Source organism: Montipora capricornis, chromosome 13 (assembly GCF_036669925.1).
Source record: "Montipora capricornis isolate CH-2021 chromosome 13, ASM3666992v2, whole genome shotgun sequence".
Classification (NCBI taxonomy): domain Eukaryota; kingdom Metazoa; phylum Cnidaria; class Anthozoa; order Scleractinia; family Acroporidae; genus Montipora; species Montipora capricornis.
The window spans coordinates 23,064,880-23,084,879 of NC_090895.1; the positions used below are offsets into that span (position 1 = coordinate 23,064,880).

At 36.8% G+C, this 20,000-nt stretch overlaps 2 protein-coding genes across 2 annotated transcripts in view; both read left to right on the forward strand.

The window, feature by feature from the left end:
- Positions 1-20,000, forward strand: part of LOC138030708 (lachesin-like) — a 73,488-nt gene that overhangs the window by 26,140 nt on the left and 27,348 nt on the right. The gene's annotated exons all lie outside the window — the stretch shown is intronic.
- The window catches only part of LOC138029500 (hemicentin-1-like), a 62,570-nt gene that overhangs the window by 23,704 nt on the left and 18,866 nt on the right, over positions 1-20,000 (forward strand). Inside the window, exons 4-7 of the mRNA XM_068877220.1 lie at positions 780-1,025; positions 1,986-2,249; positions 10,050-10,295; positions 11,053-11,316. Coding sequence (XP_068733321.1) covers positions 780-1,025; positions 1,986-2,249; positions 10,050-10,295; positions 11,053-11,316 — 1,020 coding nt within the window. The remainder of the gene's footprint in view (positions 1-779; positions 1,026-1,985; positions 2,250-10,049; positions 10,296-11,052; positions 11,317-20,000) is intronic.

The following is a 20,000-nucleotide window of genomic DNA, read 5'->3' on the forward strand; positions in this document are numbered from 1 at the left end:
CAGCCGAGGGTTTGCATCACTGCTTAAAGTGCCCATAACCCCAAAATATTTCAAATGAACCTTTGCACCTGTTCGAAACGCATTGCGGCCATTTTTTTATTTTTCTGACAAATCCTGCCATTTTATAGGCTTCGAAAGTTACGAAAATCCAAGCGTCTTTTGTTCACGACCGAGTCAGAAGGGGAGTGGGTCTATTCCTGATTTGACGACACAATCTACTTTGCATGCATTTTTACAAAGAGTTAATGCAATGTAAATCAGTTTGTGACGTCAAAGCAGGAATAGACCCACTTCCCTTCTGACTCGGTCGTGGACAAAAGATGCTTGAATTTTCGCAACTTTCGAAGCCTATAAAATGGCAGGATTTGTTAGAAATAGGAAAAAAATTGCCGCAATGCGTTTTGAACAGGTGCAAAGATTCATTGTAGCGAAAAAAAAAAAAATTGGGGTTATGGGCACTTTAAGTCTCATTATTGAAAAGAGGTGGGATTTCAGTCATGGTGATGATGCACAAACAAAATCACTCAGGTTTCACTTCTACTTCAATTACCATGACATCGACACGATCATGTGTTGTTTTAGACAACATTGAAAATTGGTGATTTTTGGCTGTTTTTTCAGAGGTAATTAACATGGTGATGATGATGAAGATAATGATGCACATACAAAATGACTCCTTCACGTCTACCTTAGTTACCATAACATCGATACAATCATGTGATTCAGATGTAATGTTTTAGAAGTCGTTAAAAATGGGTTATTTCTGGCTGCTCTTTCAGTGCCTTCGACAGTTGTGCCAATTTCCAATGAGGTGATCACCGAAGGAGGAAATTTGAAATTGTCATGTCCAGCATTTGGTATCCCGCTACCAACTGTACATTGGGTCAAGATTAGTAATGGACAGTTTATACATGGAGCTGCGTTAGCTTTCCGAATTGTTAGCCGGAGTGACGCGGGAGAGCACAGATGTGAAGCAAGCAATCCAGGGGGCAATGCTACAGAGTCTGCAACAATTGACGTACAGTGTATGTCATTTTCGTTTATTTAATTAAAGTAATCGTAATGAACATAATTAGTGCTGTAAGAAAGTACTAGTAATAGACATCAAAACCACAATGGTAACCATGATAGAAACTTTGCCTGTGGAATTTATTTTACTCAAACTTTCTTAATTTTGTTTGATTTCTTTATTTTTTACATCTTGTACTGCAATAATCATGGGTGCACGTGCATCAGGGATGAAGGCGGAATAATGGATAATGAATGATGGCTTAAAAAAGAAAATAAATAAGGAATATTTAGCGTTCGAAAAATCGGAATAAAGAATTTTACGGTTTCCGAATACGAAAAAATGAATGTCCAACAGAATTTCAATGATGGTTTTCACTCACGTGACTTGGCGGCCATATTGGTGTACAAAACAATACAAAATGTATGCATGGAATCTGCGTAAAAATAGAGTTTGGTTCCCAAAGGAGAGAACGTCTATTGTTCTTGTACACCAACATGGCCGCTGTGACGTCACGTGAAACCGATCTATAATGACGAATGAATAACTCGGAAAAAAATGAAAGGAGTAATGAAGAACTGAGATCGATTTCGCTTCCATCCCCGGACATGCAGTAAACAGATAAGTTGCTGTTAGTAGCACTGACCAAATATTATGATTAAAAAAAACACACACAAAAAATAAAGCACTGGAAAATATGGACAAATAAGTGAACTCTCCAAAAAAAGTTGACTTTAAGTTATTAAACTTTAGTTATTATAATCTTAAGTTGTCACAAAAGAAATGGTGTAAACATGAGTCACTCAGAATATGAATTTTGCTCAGGTTGTCGAAACGTCGGTCAAATGTCATCGTTAACAGCCCCTCTCAGGACTATCACTAACCACACATAATTTACCTAATTATGATAAATTACACGTATTTTAAGTTGCGTTGTCAGAGAACTGTACTTAACATTTTTTGGTCTTCATCATAGACCCACCAGATGGCATCCAGTTCCTTGTCAGCAAAAGAGAAGCCTGTATTGGAAGAACCATCTCTTTCAATTGCTCAGCTGAAAATGCGAACCCCATGGAACTCAATTATCAGCTTTATGAAAATGACGTTATGATAGGTTCCATTAGCAGTACTGGAGTTTGGAACAAAGCAATGACAGTTGGGGGAGTAATTGTATATAAGTGTATGGTGAACAACTATGTTGGGACAGCTGTGAGTTCAGCTGTGTCTGTTAATGTCAATGGTAAGCAAAGATTCTTTGGAATTTGTAGTTTTGTCGATAAACGATGCACAAGATACTATGATAGAAAAAACAAGCTCATTTATACTGTGTAGAAAGCCAACATGGCTACCCAGCACGAAGCTCTAACTCAATATATCATGTAATACAACATGGAATGTCCATAGGTCAGTCCAACATGTATATAATAGGTCATGAAATGTCTAACACAAAATACTCTTAGACGGCAAATAATTCAACATGTCCCCTTTTAAGACGTATACAAAAATTTCGTTTTATTAACGGAGTTGATAATGTAAATTGGCCACCGTACAGAAATTCTAAAAGCTGACGTTTCGAGCGTTAGCCCTTCGTCAGAGCGAATCGAGAAATTGTCGGTTACCGGTAGTTAATATAGTAGAGTAGGAGCTACACTATTGGTGGTAACATGGCAACGTGAAAATAGGAATATATTAGTTAAATGAAAAGCGTTCTTTAATACCGTGAGGATTAAGGGTGCCGATTTGGAAGATGAATTTTTGCTCCAGATTCTTGCGGCTTTCCGTCGCACCTAGATGTAGAGAAAGGCCGCAGATAGCCATGTGTTCTTTGGAGTGGTTAGGGAGATTAAAATGACGAGAGACTGGCTTAAATGCATCCTTGTCATTCTTCTTAACATCGCGAATGTGTTTGCGGAATCGGTCGCCTAGTCGTCTACCTGTCTCGCCAATGTATGATTTATTGCATAACATACAGCTTATGCAATAAATGACATTTGCGGAGGTACATGTGAAACGATCGGTGATCTTAACAGATCGCTTACGTTTCAAAAATATCTTTGTTATTACCAAACGCACCATCGAATTTTCTATTAAGTGACATGTTGAAAAACTCCTTCGCCGCGTTCAGTTAAAAGCATTTTTTCATGACAAAGAGGATGATTTCGACACTTCTAACAGATATATTTTTGAAACACTTCAAGTTCGCAAATCTAAATGGACTCCCCCAGAACGGCAATTTGCCTCTAGATTTTTTTCACCAAAAAAAGCCGTCACGACATTCACAAACTTAAACTCAATCGTAACACTAAATTTTCCAACCTTTCCTCGGAAGAGTGGGCGGCGCTTAAATATCTTAGTGAACGCAATGACATAGTTGTCAAATCGGCCGACAGAGGCGGCGCGGTAGTTGTTTGGTGTTCGACCTTCACCAAAAAGAACATATGCGGCAACTTTCTGACACCTCATTTTATGCCAAAGTCGAGAAAGATCTCACCTCCACAAAACAAAAACCTGTCAAAGACACCATTCATAATCTTACAGTCAATCAAGAATTACCGGACACTGCACTGCAACTAATTTCATGATCACCACCCACCCCTAGAACGTCCTGCATTTACTTCTTGCCTAACAACCCAAGTCGCCCTATCGTTTCTGCCTGCAGTTGCTCTACCGAACTCATTTCTAGCTACTTAGACAGGGTTATGACGCCTATCGTCAAATCTTTGCCATCATACATTAAAGACAGGACACACGCATTAAAAATTATCCACGATTTCAATTTCTCCGGCCAAGACAAACTTATTTTCACCATGGACATTACATCTCTATACACAGTCATTCCCGATAGCGAAGGTCTTCAAGCACTTAAACAGTTGTCGATCAACGTACTGTCAAAGAACCAAGCTCGGAAACGCTCCTCTGCCTTGCCGAACTAATTTTAACGCTTAACTGTTTTTCATTCGCTGGCAACTATTACAAACAAATTCATGGTGCAGCGATGGGCACAAGAATGAGACCTAGCTCTGCCAATCTTTTTGTAGGATATGTTGAACACCGATTTTTTAATAAGTACAACGGCCCCAAACCTAAACTCTACGGCCACTACATCGACTGCTGCATCGGCGCTATTTCATCCAGCAGAGAAGAACTCGATCAATGTATTCTCGGTTTTCACATGACGTCACGACCGCCATGTTGGTGCCCAAAACAAAGAAAAGGCGGCCATGTTGGTGCCCCGACCAAATCCTCGGGGAATTTAACTCAATTATTATACAAACGCTTTCTTTTGTTTTCGTTGAAAAACATGGCTGTTGATCACGTGAGTGAAAACCAGCAATAACCTCCGTCAATTCTTTTCATCCGGCTCTTAAATAATAAATTAAATAAATTAAATTTCGGAAACTTCATTGGCTTTCCTAGATAACAAAGTTTCTATTAGTGGCAACGTGCTATGTACCAGTGTGCCACAAAAAACCTACAGATTCTCACAACTATTTGTTGTATTCATAGTCACATTCATCATATGTCAAGAACTCCATTCCTCATTCTCAATTTCTTAGACTTCGACGTCTAAGTAGTGATGACTCCGATTTTTCCAGTAAATCAGAGTAGATGTGCCAGTTCTTCGAAAAACGTGGCCATCCTGTCTTTGTGGTCAAAGCGGGCAATCATCGCGCCCAACAATTTGATCGACAGTGAGCACTGCAAACGTCACAAAAAGATAAGAATGACAGAACTCCATTCACCCTCACTTTCCATCCTCATAATCACGCAGTCAAAAGTGTTATTCTTAATAATTTTAAATTACTCCGAAATGATCCCGAGACTGATAGAATCTTTTTGAAACCTCCACTTATTTCATTCAAATGCGACAAAAACGTAGGAAACTTTTTAGTTAGAAGTGCACTCAAAACTAACGAGAAACCCGGCATTTTCAAATGTGTGCGCTCACGATGCAAAACTTGTCTTTTCATTCTTAACACTAGGTATCGGGACCTAAGCGATCCGTTAAGATCACCGATCGTTTCACATGTACCTCCACAAATGTCATTTATTGCATAACCTGTACGTTATGCAATAAATCATACATTGGCGAGACAGGTAGACGACTAGGAAACCGATTCCGCAAACACCTTCGCGATGTTGAGAAGAATGACAAGGATTAATCTAAGCCAGTCGCTCGTCATTTTAATCTCCCTAACCACTCCAAAGAACACATGGCTATCTGCGGCCTTTCCCTACATCTAGGTACGACGGAAAGCCACAAGAATATGGAACAAAAATTCATCTTCCAAATCGGCACCTTTAATCCTCACGGTATTAGCGAACGCTTTCCATTTAACTAATATATTCCTATTTTTCACGTTGCCATGTTACCACTAATAGTGTAGTTCCTACTCTACTATATCAAGGAGGCTCCAAAGGATTTCAACACTTAGGAGACTCTCTGATTAGATCGAATAACGCTACAAAACTGTATCACGTAATGTTATGGTACTATATGAAACACCAGTTATTGCCAAACAAGATGTGTTCAATATTGTGATGTAATAAAATACCTTGGCAATGGTAAAACCCAGCAAAAACACCCTATATTTTGGATTTAGTTGCTCATATCTCAAAAACGAACTTAGTGACCACCCTTTTTTATTGGTGAAAAGTGATTAGAAGGCCATGATGAAAGTTTCGGCAAAGTTTAAAAAATTCTGTCCAGAGTATTCAGAGCTACCTTAAAAAAATCACAAAATTAAGGTGGCTCTGAATAAACTGTACAGATTTTTTTAAACTTTGCAGAAAGTTTCATCATGCCCTTCTAATTACTTTTCAGAAATAAAAAATGGGGACCGCCGAGTTTGTTTTTGAGATATAAGCAACTAAAGACAAAATAAACCGAAGTATTAGCATGCAAAGTAACTCAAAAAATAAATCTTTAAACTTCAACACAAGGAGATCATCGTCGCCTTAGCGAACATATGAAGTTTTAATTACTTAAAGTTCATCTCAGTTGTATACAGAGTCTGGGTTGTTGGTACCTTGATCACCCATCCAGACCGTTATGATATTAGGTGCGGTGTTGAATCAGCTGGTTAAGTTTTGGCTGTTTGATCACTTGACTTTTTGTGCAATTCTTTTTCATGACTGCTGTCAGGCGATTTTTGTTCCACGGTGCAAGGTGTGTCTTGTGAAGCTCTTGCTGAAACTGCTAGAGGATCAACTAGTGTTGGATCATGATCTGGCAGATTTGTTGTAAGTCTTGCAGGGACCTGTGGCTGGGGTCGCTGTTGTGCAAGGATCGTGTGACGAGGCTTATTGTCACGCTTATTTTGCCGGAGCCGCCTGTCGCTCTTTTCGTTGATAATCCAGTATGAGTCTGGTGAGGTATCATTTGAATTAGTGTACCCTGGTTTCCACTTATCTGAAATGTCATCTCTGAATCGGATAGACTGATTAGAAAGATAAAAGTTCTTGTCACGCCTCAAGGGTTTCAGATGCACTGAACGCTTGTCAATGAGGTTGGCCTTTTGCTGATCCGTCAGTGGAGTTGGTTTCATGGATATGCTGAGACGGGTGTTGATTGGTCTAGCGTAGAACAGTGCAGCAGTTGACTGTACTGCGTCACTTATTGGCCTGTCAAGGTATGTTATCAGATCTTTGGTTATGTCAGTGTCATTTCCGGTCTTCTTTCGAATCTGTTCGACTGTAGCGATTGCCCTTTCCGCTCGACCGTTACTCTGATGATGGTATGGACTGGATGTTACATGGCCAATGTCAAGCTGGTCACAAAAGCGTCGAACCTTTTCAGACTTGTAGCACGGTCCACTGTCAGATATGATCCTTTCAGGTAGCCCAAATTTCCTGAAGATGTTGTTTAGTGCTTTAGTAACAGCTTCAGTTGTCTCGCTGAAAGGTTGTCATAGGTTTGAAAAGCAGAATAGTAGTCGAATGTGACCACGGCTCGTTGGCACTGGAATTGCACCACATCTACGCCCAGTAACTCCAATGGACGAGTTGCTGAGATCTGTCGCTCTGGAGGTCTAGGCTTCTTGTTGCCATGCCGTTGGCATTCATCGCACTTTTGGACCATTTCGCTGATATCATCTTGTAACTTCGGCCAATACACGGTGCATCTTGCACGTTCGAGCGTTGAAGTGAGACCTTGATGTGCATCATGTAGGCGGGTGAGTGTTCCAGTTCTTATGCTTGCAGGAATGACAACTCTGCTACCTTTCATGGCAAGTCCTTCTGGGATGATCAACGCATCTCGGAAGCACCAATAGGGATGCAGATTACCTGGAAGATCTTGCATGCTATCTGGCCATGCAGTAATGATAAGGTCAATCAGTGAGGCTAAAGTGGGGTCTGCCTTCGTCTCCAGTTGTAGGGATCCAAGACCTGGTGGCTCCACCTTCAAGACTTGTGCAATGTTGATGTCTAGACCAGGGGTCTCTTTTGCTTTTCCCGGTTGAATGAGCCGAGATAAAGTGTCAGCAAGTAACACACTCGTGGACTCAACATACGTTACTTGGGTGTCATATTTGGAGAGACACAACAGCATTCTTTGCAATCTGGGTGATGCCACGCTAACTGGTTTCTGAAAGATAGCCTGCAGGGGCTTGTGATCTGTGTGCACGGTAATTTTTCGCGCAAATGTAAACCTATGTAGCTTTTCGCAAGAAATTAGGATAGCCAACAGTTCCCGTTCTATGTTGGTGTAATTAGTTTCAGCAGATGTGAGTGCCTTGCTGAATTAACGCACGGGTTTGCCGTCTTGGATCTGGACTGCACCAATTCCTCTCAAAGAGGCATCAGTCTTGATGATGGCTGGCTTGTTTGGGTAATAGTGAATAAGCTCCACTGCACTGGTTATGTCGTTCTTGATGGTGCTCAGTTCCTTTTTGATATCACTTGTGCATACAATGTGGTTGTCACGTTTCGGCAAGCTGCGCATAATATAGGTCTTTTTTGTCAAATTGGGGATGAATGTAGACATAAAGTAATGGTAATGGTAATGGTAATGAATTTATATAGGGCATTTTCTATTACTATATTCAAATGCGCTTTACAAGCAAGGGATCTATGTGTGATATCGGACATCAGCATATATGGGCGCCGCTGGCAGTCGCTATCAGGCTAACTGGTTTCTGAAAGATGGCCCGCAGGGGCTTGTGATCTATGTGCACTGTTTCGCGCAAAAGTATAGCTATGCAGCTTTTCGCAAGCAAATAGGATAGCCAACAGTCGTTCTTGATGGTGTTCAGTTCCTTTTCCATATCACTGGTGCGTACAAAGTGGCTGTTACGTTTCAGAAAGCTACGCATGATATGGGTCTTCTTTGTCAAATTGGGCTGAATGTAGACAAAAAGTTCACAGTTCCCAGCAAGCTTTGTAGCTCTTGCTTATCGGTTGGCGCAGCAAGTGCTGTGATGGCCTTCACTTTCTTTGGACATGACTGGATACCTTGTGGATTGATGATACGTCCAAAGTACTCGATCTGCTGTTTCTTAATAAAGCGCTTGTTAGGGTTGAATTTGAGTCCGGCTTTGCGTGTCGATTCTAGAGTCGCAAGCAAGTGAATGACGTGACGTTACTCTGATTCCCCTTGTGATTTAACATCATCTGCACATGGGAATGTCCCTGGAATGCCAGCTAGGATTCGATCCATATGCTCGCAGAAGATTTCAGAAGATGCTGAAAATCCAAAGGGCAAGCGAACAAAGCAGTACTTCTTGAATGGTGTGTTAAATGCTGTGAGAAGCTGGCTTTGCTCATCAAGTTGTTTGGTCCAGTACCCGCTCTTGGCATCTAGTGAGGAGAAGTACTGACCATTTCTGAAACTATGCTGAACATCTACCCAAGATGTAGTGTAGTGGATGAGGTACCTATTCAAGTTTCTTGGGTAAAGGCACAGTCGCAGGGCTCCATAGTTTTTGACAACAGTTACCAGATTATGTACCCACTCGGTAGTTTCTGGGCAGGCTCGGATGATTCCTTCTTGTTCCATTTTGTCTAGTTCCTTCTTTAGCTGTGGCATGATGCTTTGCAGTACTGCACGGGGTGGTAGTTAAACTGGTTTTTGCCTTTGGCGAGAGTTTAAGGACGACCACACTTTCAAAGAGACCAACCTGACCATCAAAGGTCTCAGGTAAGATCTGCATTAGGTTCTCCAAAGGATCACCTGTTTTCTTTCCAAGTGGCAGACGCTTCTTCCACTTCTTTAAAAATTGTCATAGTCAGCCTCTCATTCTTCAGTGATGTGTACAGCCTCATCATGGCATGGCTCCATAGACATGTTTTGTTGTATGCACACGGGTGCAATGGCCACAAGTTTGAATTCTTTGCAGAATCCAAGACCAAGAATGAAGAGACATTCTTGTTTGGTGACACAGAATCTTGATTTGGCAGTGATGTCATTGGATGTGACAATGATGTCCATAAATCCGCAGTTCTGAAGATCTGCTCCAGACATTCCTCGGATAATGGCGCTGCTTGGTTTTAGAATTTTCTTGGAGAGCCCGATTTTTGAAAGCATGGAAGTCGGCATGCAGGATACCATGGCAACAGCGTCAACTTTACCTCTGATTTCATAAGATGGACTGTTTTTGTGTAGTGTTTTTCTGTGTCCGTGTTTGGGCCCAATTCCAATACTAGGGTTGATCTCTGATGGAATAATGGGTATAAAACTTCACAGTAGTGTTAAACCTCACTCGAACTTTCATTACTATCAATATGCTACTGAAGGACAACAACTAGCGATTATCTACATCAGTTTTAGTTTCTAAATTTAATAAGCTCTTGGTCTGACATTTTTGTCAGGAGCCCCTTGGCTAATAATATAATGTACGTACTATGTTTTGCATGTCTAATGCATACTCTTGTCTCCTTACTGAGAATGTTAACAGTAAATTAACATGATGATCGTGGTTATGCACATGTATACAACATGACCCTTCTACTTCTACTTGAGTAACTGTGACATTGAAACAATCATGTAATGTTAAATTAGAGGACATTGAAAATGAATGATTTTTGGCTGTTCTTTTAGTGTCGTCATTCATTACGCCAATTTCCAATGTGGTAATCACCAAAGGAGGAAATTTGAAATTGTCATGTCCAGCATTTGGTATCCCCTCACCAACTGTCTTTTGGATCAAGATTAGTAATGGAGAGCGCACAAATGGAACTGAGTTAGTTATAAGAAATATTAGTAGGTGTGAAGCTGGAGAGTACAGATGTGAAGCAAGGAATCCATGTGGAAATGCTTTGGAGTCTGCAACAATTGACGTACAGTGTAAGTCATCTATGTCTATAAAAAAAGTGATCGTAACAAACATAATAAGTACATTGTACAACGGCAGGTATTTTTTGCAGGTTGCAAGTTGAAATTTAATTATAACTCGATAGAATTACCGTGACTGTTACATGAATAGCTAAGCTTAGGCCTAAAAACTTTTCTTTAGGCCTAATTAGGCCTAAGGCTAGCTATTCATGTAACAATCACGGTAAGTCTATCGAGTTATAATTAAATTTCAACCTGCAACCTGCAAAAGATACCTGCCGACTGTACAATAGGAAAGTACTTAATTAGCAATAAAAATCTAAAGCCACAAGTCTAACTCTGATAAAAATTTTTCCTGTGGGATTCATTTTACCTAAAGGTTTTGTTTGACTTCTTTATTTTTAATTTCTTGTACGGCCATAATCCTTTGTCAACATTCATTAAGTAAGCTGATAAGTAACTACAAGGATAGCACTGACCAAAATACAGTGTATTATGACGAAAAAAGACCAAAAAAGAAAAGAAAACAAAGACAAGATAAAAGACGGGAGAAATCTTGAACAAAAAAGTAACAAACTGTGGCTGTTATTTGATATTTACATTAATTTCACTCAGGTTGTTGAAATGTCAGTCAAATGTTGTCCTAAATAATCTCTTGTGGGATTATACTTACCCGGACGATTGTACTTCACATAATTGATATTTTTGCGGTTAAGTTGTGTACATGTAGTCAGAGAACTGTGATAACGTATTTTGGTCTTCATCATAGACCCACCAGAGGGGATCCAGTTACACGTGAGTGAAGAAGAAGTCTGTAATGGAACAACCATCTCTTTCAATTGCTCAGCTGAAACTGCGAACCCCATGGAACTCAATTATCAGCTTTATGAGAATAACATGATGATAGGTTCCATTAGCACTACTGGATTTTGGAACAAAACAATGACAGTTGGAGGAGTATTTGTCTATAAGTGTATGGTGAACAACTCTGTTGGGACAGCTGTGAGTTCAGCTGTTTCTGTTAATGTCAATGGTAAGCAAAGATCCTTTGGATTTAATTGTAGTTTTGTAGATAACCGATGGACGAAAAACTAAGATAGAAAGAACAAACTCTTGACTTTAATGTAGAAAACCAACATGGGTACCCAGCACGAAGTTGTAACTCAATACATCATGCAATAAAACATGGAATGTCCATAGGTCAGTCCAACATGTACATAATAAGTCGTGAAATGTTTAACACAAAATTCACTTAGACGGCTAATAATACAATATGTCCCTTTTAAGCAGTTTTAGAAGCGAAGGAGATCATAGTCGCCTTAGCGAACATATGAAGTTTCAATTACTTAAAGTTCATCTCAGTTGTATACAGAATCTGGGTTTGTTGGTGGCTTGATCACCCGTCGAGACCGTGATCTTGTTAGGTGCGGTGTTGAATCAGCTGGTTTAGTTTTGGCCGTTTGATCACTTGACTTTTTGTGCAATTCTTTTTCATGACTGCTGGCAGGCGATGTTTGTTACATGGTGCAAGGTGTGTCTTCTGAAGCCTTTTGCTGAAACTACTGGAGGATGAACTTGTGTTGGATCATGATCTGGCAGATTTGTTGTAAGTCTTACAGGGGCCTGCCGCTGGGTTTGCTATTGTGCAAGGATCGTGTGACGCGGCTTGATGTCACGCTTACTTCGCCTGAGCCGCCTGTTGCTCTTTTCGTTGATTATCCAATATGAGTCTGGCGAGGTATCATTTGAATCTATGTACCCTGGTTTCCACTCATCTGAACTGTCATCGCTTAGCCAGATGGGCTGATTAGTACGATGAACGTTCTTGTCATGCTTCGAGGGTTTCAGATGTACTGAACGTTTGTCAATGAGGTCGGCCTTTTGCTGATCCGTCAGTGGAGTTGGCTGGACATGCTGAGACGGGTGTTGATTGGTCTAGTGTAGAACAGTTCAGAAGGTGTTAATGTGTCACTTATTGGAGTATCAAGTTATATTATCAAATATTTGGTTATGTCAGTGTCAGTTGCGGTCTTCTTTCGAATCTGTTCGACTGTAGCGGTTGCCCTTTCCGCTCGACCGTTACTCTGATGGTGGTATGGACTGGATGTTACATGGCCAATGTCAAGCTGGTCACAAAAGCGTCGAAAATTTTCAGACTTGAAGCATGGTCCATTGTCAGAAATGATCCTTTCAGGTATCCCAAACTCCCTGAAGATGTTGTTTAGCGTTTTAGTAACAGCCTCAGTTGTCTCGCTGGAACGGGTGTCATAGGTTAGAAAACTAGAATAGCAGTCGACTATGACGAAGGCTCGTTGGCACTGGAATTGCACCACATCTACGCCCAGTAACCCCTATGGACGAGTTGCTGAGATCTGTCGCTCTGGAGGTCTAGGCTTCTTGTTGCCATGCCGTTGGCATTCATCGCACTTTTGGACCATTTCGCTGATATCATCTTGTAACTTTGGCCAATACACAGTGCGTCTTGCACGTTCGAGCGTTGAAGTGAGACCTTGATGTGCATCATTTAGTCGGGTGAGTGTTACAGTTCTCATGCTTGCAGGAATGACAACTCTGCTACCTTTCATGACAAGTCCGTCTGGGATGGTCAACTCATCTCGGAAGAACCAATATGGATGCAGATTACCTGGAAGATCTTGCATGCTATCTGGTCATGCAGTAATGATAAGGTCAATCAGTGAGGCTAAAGTGGGGTCTGCCTTCCTCTCCTCTTGTAGGGATTCAAGAGAGTATAAGCGGGGGGTATAAGCGCATTTTACACCAATTTAAATAAAACGAAGTTTAAATACGATTTTAACAAAGGGCAAAAATAACAAACTTGACGAACTTGAAAAGAACCAGAAAGTAAGTAATATGCGTAAAATTTTGCGTTGGATTTTGCGTTGAAATTTTAACCTAATTAATATGCATAAAATTTTCCATTTGAAATTTGACTTTGGGATTTTCCGTTAGATTCAAAATTCACTAAAAAATAAACTATACGTTTTTTTAAAAAATATATTACCAAGCAAAAAACTACATGATTAAATATTCGCATAATCAATCAAATGAAACATGAAAGAATCACAAAGCGTGACATTCTCGGATATAAAGAAAGGGGGTTTTCCCGTGATTTTTAACCAACCACAAGCTTCACATTTTGACTTCACAATTGTGAAATTTTTCAGTGAAACTTTTCAAACTTGTGATATAATTTTGTGAAGTTGCATGCATGAAGTTTTTTAAATATTCGCATCAGTAAATGAAACAGGAAAAAAATCACCATTGCGTGTTATTTATATTCAAGATAGTTTTGTCAGTAAACTTTATAAGTAAACTTTATAAGTAAACTTTAAACAATAATATTTAAAAAACTATTTTAGGATCTTAATATATAAATGTATTGTGAAAAATTACATTATGATCCTTTGTTTTTAAACGAATATTTCATATGTCCTTTTTGCTTATATGGCAATAAACTGTGTTTGCAAGACATTTGATATTATAAGCACCGTTTTGCAAATAGTTAACAAAGATAGAAAAAGGATAATATCGATAAAATTTATAATACACAAGCTTTTTTGAAAAATGGAATTTTAATTTTAATGTTCCAATTACTAAATCCAAAAAAACTTATGAGAAATATTGAAATCAGCTTTGTTTGTTAATTGAACTATAAATTGTTTATCATATTTTTTCATTATTTTGTGTGAAATAGTTGGACAATTATCAATTATATTATTATCTATGATAGAACATCTATTAAAAAAGATTGATTCATCAAATACACCACTCCTTAAGCTGTTTCTAAATTCTGATAATATATCATAACAACTAGTATATGCAAATCTTGTTGATTCAACTTTTTGTGATATTTTTTTGCAGTAGCATATGCTTGTAAAAGAACACCAGCTCCTGGAATAGCTCCTAAAATTATAGCATTAAGAGTAATTCCGCCTGCTATTGTGCCAATAACTACTAATCCAGTTGAACCAATATTTTTTGTGATAAATTTTATATAAATCTTTTATTTCTTTATTTTTTTCATGATAGATTTTTGCTTATATGATTGAAATTAGATATTTTTTCACATATATTATGTATATACATTATACAAAAATTATCTGTTTCCACTATTTTAAATCCGATTTTGTAATAATGTTATTTGTTGTTGGACATTAGTAATAGCTGAATCCAGCTGGCTTTTACTGATTGCATGATTGTTATATTATATGATATTAATTACACGGCAACTACTTGATGAATGAGTTTAAATTTAATATCAACAGCGTTACTAAGATTAATTGATAAAAGTTTTACAACTCTATTAATAACCAACTCTGTGTTACTTTCGTAATACAATAATTCGTTTGTCTATATTAAGCCGCGATTCGCACATTATTTCCTTTTGTTCATTTAGCCTATCGCACCGCTGTACAAGCTTGCATGATTGTTTTTAGTGATCGGATTTCGCCTTTGAGAGTCACGTAGTTTGACACTAGGCTTATTGTTGCAACGCTACTTGCTGGTTACAAGCTATTTCAAGCACTTCTACCTTTTTTATCAGCTACCATAGTTACTCGGAGCCAGACTAAAGTAAGTCGTTTTTATTTTTTATTTTCGTTGTTATAGCCATTAGTTTATTATCGTAATGTGGCATGATAATTTTAGTTTTTACTTAGTTTTGCATCGCAATGCCACGTGCGCGTAAGTCAATTAATATATCTAAGGCGTTGTCTCATTTAGGCTTTTTTTTTTTTTCTTTTGCTTTCTAGTTCGAACCACAACAACATAAAATTTCAGCACTACAATATCTCATCAAACCATTTCCCAGCTACAAGATACATCGAATTGCTATTCAACCTCAAAGTTTTAATTTAAACCTTTAAGCGACCTTCGAACTCTTCTGTTCTCGGCTGCTGTTTTGGCGTTACTTCAATTAAAGTTTATTTCGTTTCGTTACCACTGTGCGTTGGAATTGTCTGGTTTATTTGCAACCTTTTCTCCCACTCCACATGTAATCATTGCGGGTTACACTCTGTAGGTAAGGCAGTAAAACGAAATCTTATTTGGTAGGATCTAAAATTACCGCTACCTAAATCTTCATAATTTAGATGGATTATATTGTTATTATTGATATATTTTCGTTCATTAAACAAAGTAATCGACTTGATATTTATAGAATCAAAATTGATTCTTACATCACTAGAAATAAAAGCATTACTGTAGTATGTCCTTCCATTACGAACAAATGTGCTTTTTTTCACAGTACCAAAAATATGTGATTTTTTAATAATTGAACATAACGATGATTTTGATGCAGCATCTTTAAATCCAGCTGAATATCCAAGATTAATTATTGGTTGATTATTCATATCGATCGGCATATGCATTTTAAAATACTCAAGAGGATTTATTTCATAATATTTTTCAAAATCGTAAATACTAAGATCAATATTGTTTAATGCTTCATCTTTTATTCCATAAATTAATACATATATTGTTAAAAAAGGAGGACTATCATTATCATAAGTAGCTTGAAAGTTAATATATAATCTTCTTTGAATTTCTTTTGAACTACTATCAGGTGATATATTTAATATTGACCATTATTATTTATAACTGGAATTTACTTTTTTTGTGCCATTGTAATTTTTTATGTACATATTTATTTTTTCAAAACTGATTATTACGCTACAAAAATTTGGTTTTATCAACGGAGTTGATAATGTAAATTGGCCACTGTACAGAGATTTCAAGCAAAAAGCTCTGTACGGTGGCCAATTTACATTATCAACTCCGTTGATAAAACCAAATTTTTGTATACTACTTCCCCACCGACGCAGCACTACAGTTTCTTTAGAAACTACTCCTTCATTCATTGATTATTACGCTATTGAACTCCTTTTCAGTGAAAGGAAAACGTTCAAAATATATTTTAAGAGCAATCGTATAGTTATTACTGAAATTGTCTTGAATTAGTTTAAACAAATTAAAATCAAATCTGCCTTTGAATAAGGAGGAACCATCTCGTGTTTTTGAACTTTCAAGATGAAAGCTTTTTTATTGATTTTATGAGGCATCTCATCGAAATTGATTAGATTGGCGTCTTTAATGCCGAAATCAACCGTTAATTCACCAGCATCCATAGCATATGATAGAACATTTTTTCTGTTTTTATGAGTACTGATATGTGATTCCCCAATTTTTTGGTCAGTGTATTTTCTATTACTTGCATCATTATCGTTTGATGGTAAAGCAATATCAGTAATTTTTTTTATTATTAACAGATAAATTTGAATCTAAATTTGTACCATCCTTTTTCAAAAATAATCTTTTTGTAGTTGCAGATATTACTGAAGCAGATTCATTAAGAATCTTGATTATTTGTTGCTTTTTTCAAGTTAGTTATTTTGCTATTATTCAAATTAAGATCGCTTGATAATATTTTATCTATTTTACTGTTTAGACCATTGTCAACATATTTTTTTGTTGATGCATCATTATTATATTTTGGTTCTGGTAAATCAGTAAGAGGGTTTGTACCAAGACTTAGTTCACCTGTCATTACTTAAGATCCATCAATGGGTAAATATTTACTTAAATTTTGATCAACATAGAATTTATTTACGAGTTCATTTAAATCAGTTGGATTTCTAGAACTAATAATTTTATTTCCACCCATGTTCATATCCTTGTTTTTATCCAATTTTTTTTAAGTTCATCTTTTACATATTTACGATTAACAGCAGACTTATCGTTACTCGTATTTTCAGTTCCGTAAATGCTATTATTATTTCATTGAATATCACCTTTCATAGTTCCTCCAGTTAAATGGAAATAGTTACTCAGCTCATTGTTTAATTGAGTAAAATTGACAGCATCATTGCCACTAGTAGCTGTTTTGAGATTTACTATTCTATTGTTTTTCACGTCAAGATTGCTTGACAAGCCACTTTTTAAAATATAATCATTTAACTCTGTTTTATCAGCTTTTGATGCTAATCCAATTTGTAGTTGATGTTTTCAAATAGCATCATTATGTCAGTACCCTCCTTTAAATTAGTGATTTTTTTTATTTCCCACATCAATTGGACTTTTTATATCTAATTTAATATTACTGTCATCAAATTTCATGCACCATTGAGTACGATATTTATATGGTACAGCATCGCTTTTTCCTTGACGAGGATTTCCTATATCTTGAACACGGTTAAAATCCATAAGAAGATGTCCTTGCATCCTTGAAGAGCCATCTCGTTTGACGTAATCGGTTAAATCAACTGGTGTACTAGAAGAATCACCACCATTTGCTTTAATATGATCATATATCTGCTTTTTGATTAAAGCATCACTATCATTTGTGCCTGGTTTTAAATTAGTAAGCTTTCCTTTTTTCTACATCAATATTTCCTTGAGAATCAATTGTGAACCAATCTATTTGTGTAAAATCAATAGTTGGTTCTTTTATAAAGCCATCACTATAACCCATGTAAATAAAATAGTTTATATATTTTTATATATTGTGTATTGTTAAATATAAATTGTTTTTTCATTTTGACTGCTAAATTAATCAATTCCTGAGGTAGATTTATACCATAGCTATCGAAATAATAAATCATTTTTGGTGATACATGCATAACAATCCAGTGCATACCTGTCCCTATTTTATCATCACGATAAACAATGTAGCAGCCTTTTTGGGTATAATTTGGTATTTCATCTCTTGATATAATTTTGTTAAAATTCTTTACATTCAAATATTTGAGCCAATCAATAATGTCAAAATTCGATATTGGTTTGATTTCAAAATTTGGTTTCTTTACAGTATTGCTCCCAAAATTGGAATTGTTTGAAACTTTGAATTTGGTCCTAAGAGAAGTCCTTTTCCTTTTGTTGTCTTTTTTTCATTATTGCCTATTCCATATTGATTTTCCCATGTTCCATAAAATGGAGGTGGTTGATGTGGCATAAGATACGGTCTATTTTGCATGCCTTTTCCGTTTAATTTTGGTGATGTATTTTGTAATCCTTTACCAGCTAATATATTCATTTAAAGAGGCACACCAATTGATGCTAATAAAGTACCAAGGAAACCACCTCTTTGTTTTGAACTAGGTCCAGTTTGTAAACCACTACCTGTTTGAACAGCATTTAACAAATCAGCTTTTTGTTTAGGTGTTAACAAATTTTTGTTCATTATTAGCTGCGGTAGTTTTTCAGGTGAAACATAAAATTTTAAAGCATGACCTGAACCAAGAATTTTATCCATTCCAAAATTTCCTAAGCTTGTTAAAGCACCTGTTGCTAATCCAGGAATCACTTTTGAAGCAAATTTTGTAGCCATTGGTAGCATTTTAGCACCTAATTGCATAAGAGAACTAAATAAATTTCCACCATGTTTTACAACTTTTGTTATTTGGCTTTTTGATATTTTAATATCAGAACCTTTGTTTAATGTTTTGGCTTTTTGTATTCGTTTTATCTGTGTTTTTTTAAGCATAAGTTCGTAATTTCCAGTTAGTTCATGATGAGACAAACGAATAGTAATTGGAGATTTATCTTTCATTTCTTTCGCTAATCTTCGTTTTTGATTATCTCTAAGTTTAACAAAATATTGTTGATAACTCATTTTTAATATATATTAATAAGTTATATTAAATTTAATACGAAATGATAAAGAAATGAAAGATTAATTTGTTTTTTGATGAATTATGCTCTTAAAACAGCTCTTCCACTAATAACATCAATTGATAGTTCTTCTTCATGTAAAACCATTGCAAAAAGCATATAATTTGCAGTTGGATTAGCCTTTAAACTATATTTTAGTTGAATTTTGACAGATCCACTTTTAACTTCAGTTTCTTGAGCTGTTAAATCAAAACACAAAATTGTTTCATGTAAATCTTAATCTCTCTTTGTAATCAATTGTTGTATCACACCATTGTTATTCTAATTTTCCGCTATATATTGTACATCATTGTTACTCCATCCACAAACTGATGATGACACAGGAGATGCCGAAACATGTCTTTTTTCAAATTTAAAAGTCTTGTTCTCTTTATAAAAATGCAATACAATTCTTGAAAAGTTTTCAAAGTGATCGTTGGACTTGTAAAAAAAAAATTAAATTGTTTTTGATAACTAAGCGATGTTCGATATGTTTTAGCTAATTCATCTGCTGGTCTCATACGCTCTTGTGAATAAAAAACACCAGAACCAAGCTCTAATTGAGCATCAACTATAGTCCTTGCATTGGCAATATAATAAGTTGAATAAACATATGGATTTTGTTCTTGATCATCCAATTTGGTTGTATTCATTGCCCGAATAAAAACATGCCGTGGTCTTTGAATTGATGATATTTTAAATGTTCCTTGTCTTTGTTGACTTACAGGTGATACAGTACCCCAGTAACTCGAACTCCCCCCCTTACCCGAACTGAGTGTCAATTCCCTTCGATTGGACACAACTTTTCAGTCATTTTTGCTCGGTTTACTCGAACTCGGATAACTCGAAAAGCCCGCTAACTCGAACTAAATTTCGTTTCCCTTGATCAAAATTTACCCTGATAACTCGAATTTCTGGTTCTTATAACTCGCCATGGATGCCCATTGAGATATCCCATTTGCTTTTCTTATCGTGTGATCGAATTCTAACATTAGAACAAAGACTGCAGCAATTTGATTTTAATTAGTGCAACGAACAGATCACGTATTT